Source organism: Debaryomyces fabryi (assembly GCF_001447935.2).
Source record: "Debaryomyces fabryi strain CBS 789 chromosome Unknown contig00321, whole genome shotgun sequence".
Classification (NCBI taxonomy): Eukaryota; Fungi; Ascomycota; class Pichiomycetes; order Serinales; family Debaryomycetaceae; genus Debaryomyces; species Debaryomyces fabryi.
Genome location: NW_015385747.1, coordinates 1 through 3,857, shown reverse-complemented (window position 1 = coordinate 3,857; position 3,857 = coordinate 1). Strand labels below are relative to the sequence as shown.

The 3,857-nt window shown below is 32.2% G+C and overlaps 1 protein-coding gene across 1 annotated transcript; it reads right to left on the bottom strand.

Moving 5' to 3' along the window:
- Window positions 1–46: 46 nt before the first annotated feature.
- AC631_05890 (uncharacterized protein) lies at window positions 47–3,586 on the bottom strand (the record flags this gene model as incomplete). The annotated part of the gene is made up of 1 exon (XM_015614719.1): window positions 47–3,586. The coding sequence occupies one exon, from the start codon at window positions 3,584–3,586 to the stop codon at window positions 47–49; it is 3,540 nt and encodes a 1,179-aa protein (XP_015464453.1).
- Window positions 3,587–3,857: the final 271 nt, after the last annotated feature.

The following is a 3,857-nucleotide window of genomic DNA, read 5'->3' as shown; positions in this document are numbered from 1 at the left end:
GAGGAGTCCAAATTTTTTTGCAGATCGCAAATTAAACAATTATAAATCAATTATATTTTTGAAGTTTGCTCTCTTTATGTAACTGCTTCCAATCAGTTAATATTGTTGGTCCTAAGGAAGGCACATTTGAATTATGATTTTCTCCTAAAGCTTTAGTTATATGGTTTCGTTTTTTACTTGACGTAAATTTTTCAAGCTTAGCTCTGTATGCTTTCTTCAAATTGTTCATAATTAATTTTGCTCCCTCATTCTTAATTTTGGGATCCACATTGGAACCACCTTTAGAGAATATAAGATTATTCTTACACTTGCCTAATATATCTTCAAAATCATTACTGCTAACTGAAATTCCTTCTTCTGTTAATATCTCTAGTATCTGGGTTTTAAGAGACTTCGATTTGACATCTCTTTGGCTGAATAATTGTAATGAAAGAGAAGATTTTCTTTTGGATTTTATAGAAATTCTTGACCCGAAGATTTCAAGGAATTCAGCTTTTGTCAAGTTGTCTATTATCAGAATGTCGACTTCATTATCTCCCTTCATCCCTCCGAAATAATAAGTTTTGTTAACAATCTTATCGAAATAATTGATGTGCATGTAGTACATTTTTCCCTTAGGGAAAATACTACTGCTTTTTACAGGATTCACACCATATAACCTACTACCTAAAATTGACTTTTCTTTTTGAATATTTTGCTTTAAGTAGCTTTTGGAAAATGTTTTCTTGAAATTATCATCGAAATTCTCCTCAGAATATTCAAATAGTAACAACTCCAAATCATATAAGAAATTTTCAATTTGTGAGTTCAAATAGTGGGGGTCATAAATTCCACTAGAGACCGTTATGAAAATACCAGTTGTGGTTCTGAATAACTTACAACCACTAGATACAAAGTACCCTAATTTTCGTTTTGTTCTCAACTCAGCTGCTGCAAAAATTGATAATAAGTGCGCAGAAAATTTCGCAATTGTTCTATTAAATACATCTTCCCTACTTCCTATTTGAATGTAGTAGAATATTGTATTTGTTGAACCATTGGTTGTATCTTTATCTTCATATACGTAATTTTTACCGTTTTGCAATAAGTAACTAGATGGTTTAGAAATTTGAAAATTATTGTGGTTATTTTCGTATCTTCCTAGCGATTGAAGTATTCTGGAGACCTTAAAGGACTCATCCATTCCAATACTACCTTGAATAAAAATGCTTAAATGATGCATCTTGTGTAAAAGGTTTAGACTGATTTCTTCTAAAATCAGAATGTCCATTTGTTCTAAAGCGTGTAGACGTTCCTTTAGGGACCATATTCCCTCTTCAAGAAAAACTACTGAGCCGGCAATAGCTTTTTCAACTCCTTCGGATTTTAAGACGTTTTCGTAATGTATTTTGACAGACTCCTGGGCTTTGATAAAATCTTTATAAGATATATCTTTAATATTTGAGGTAACTTCCTGGATTTTCTCTATTATAAAAAATAAAAACATGTTAAACTTATCTTGGAAGCCAGAAATTGTTAGGGTAATTGCTGGTAAGCAGTTCAGACCAGGAAATAAACCCCAAGAATAACCTACTAATTCGCCAGGGTATAATTCATGGCGCAACTTATTCCCAATTACCTCTATTAATATTTCTATTCCAATAGTTACATTTGGCGATGATTCTAAGCATACACTTTGTAGCTGACAAGAAGCCATTATCTTTGACGTGGATTTTTCATACATATGCCAAACTTCATGTAACTGAGAAGAGTCAATAAGCTTTGGTTCTGCTTCAGAAACTCTATAAGCTTGAAAGCCCCAAGATATATTAGAAGCTTTAAGTGAGATATTTTCCACGATAGAGTTAAGGTCTTTTTGCTTATAAGCTAAATAAATATTAGGCCTTGGAAACGAAAAATGAGAACAATATTCTGGGAATTTCAAGTTTATGCGAGAAAAATCTATATCACGAATAGTATATTCAAGATTGTTATATTGGTCTTTAGCACTAATGTTATTTGAACTTTTAGAATAGTCGATAATATTCTTCATTAATAGTGGATTGGAATCAAGTATCAAGATATTACAATTTGCAGTGTTAAGAACTTTCGTAGTTGCTGCAATGAATTTTGCAGCCATCAAGCGCCACCAACCGGGGTCTACTTTGTAGTCACCACTGTAATCTAACTCCTCATCTATCCAATCATTACAGCCTTTCAATATATTCTCAGGACTGATGACGCTTATGTCTTGCTGCAAAATCTCGGCTAAAGCTGCAGTCTCCTCCATAGGACAAAAATTGGATTCTCTATAGATGAAATTCAACGTTTCAATTGAGGCCATATCAGATAAGTACTTACCCATGATATCATAAGAACATTTGACTATTATTTGGTTGATATATTGGAATACTGACAACAATATCTTTTGAATATTATTTCTCCCCTTATTTGTTAATACTAGATCCAATATTAACACATCGTCTTGAAACGTTAATGATTGACGAAACAGACAAAGAGAAATTGCAAGGTCTTCTGATTCAATTAAATAAGCACATAAAGATCCTAAGGATTCATCTCCCAATATATTTATCCATACGTTTTGATATAGTTCATATTCTTTCCGAAATTTAGTTGGCTTCATAGGAAATATTATACGTAGACGCGAATGACTTTTACTTTTAATGAATAGACACTTGTTTAAATTACACTGTTTAAAGACAGGCTCTGAATAAATGTTTTTCCAGGATTGAGATAGGATTGAGAATTCTGATAAATGGTGTTTTAACACTTCTGTTTCAGAATAATTATCAGTTTTACTTGATTTCTTATGAATATTTGAAAAATTCATTAGAGTTAGCCTTTGTAAATGATTTAAAGATTGTGGACCACTTATAACGAGAGTCATATTCTCAGGTATGTAAAAGGAATGAAAAAACTTGAATAATTCTGAAGACAAATTTAGCTTTAAAGATTTGGGAGTGCTTTGTAGTGTTTGTATATTGCCTGTTGCGAAACGACTGAATGGATGATCCTCGTTTGATAAGTACTTCAAAGAATTGAAAAAAATCTTCTCTGGTGAATCTTGGTTGCAAATATATTCATCGTTGACTGACAAGATTTCATTAAATATGTCCCTAGCCCGAAACAAAGGGCATTTAAAGAAGCTGGCAAAATTTCTCAAAATATAATCAAAAACAGATTCATTATTATTCTCTGATTCTGTTGGATTTATGTTTCCTGTATTTCCATTAATAACGGGCACTTCAAAATGAAAGCAGGTTTTCTCTCCACTAGTAAAGGCATTTGTTTGCCCTCCATAAGCTAGCACAGTCTCATGATAGGAATATGATTTAGGAAATTCCTTTGTTCCCATCATTAAAGCATGCTCACATAAGTGTGCTAGACCTGGGATATACTCAGGGTCATTGTGAGAGCCGGCAGCAACACATAAACTTGCAGAACCTATTTCATTACCTGGATCCGATATGAGGAAGGTTAAAATTCCATTTGATAATTGAAAAATCCTATAACCACGATTGGAATCTGATAAAGGGACTTTAAAGTCTATTGGGTATGTTTTAATTGAGCGGTAATAGTTTGTCATATGAGCCTAACTTTAGAAGGAGAGGAATCTAATATTATTAGTTTCTAGTGAGTGTCTTTTGAAGTGCGACGGTTCCACATTATTTTGCAACTATTTCCTAGTTAGCTCATGACAATAAAAATAGTTTACAAAATTTTTATCACTAATTATTACGCGTACTAGTTCATAGTAATTATACAGATCTGTTCATAAGTAAATGTGAAGCTATTTGCTAAGTCATAACAATATAACAATATAACAATATCATAATATGTCAATAAAAAAAGAAATT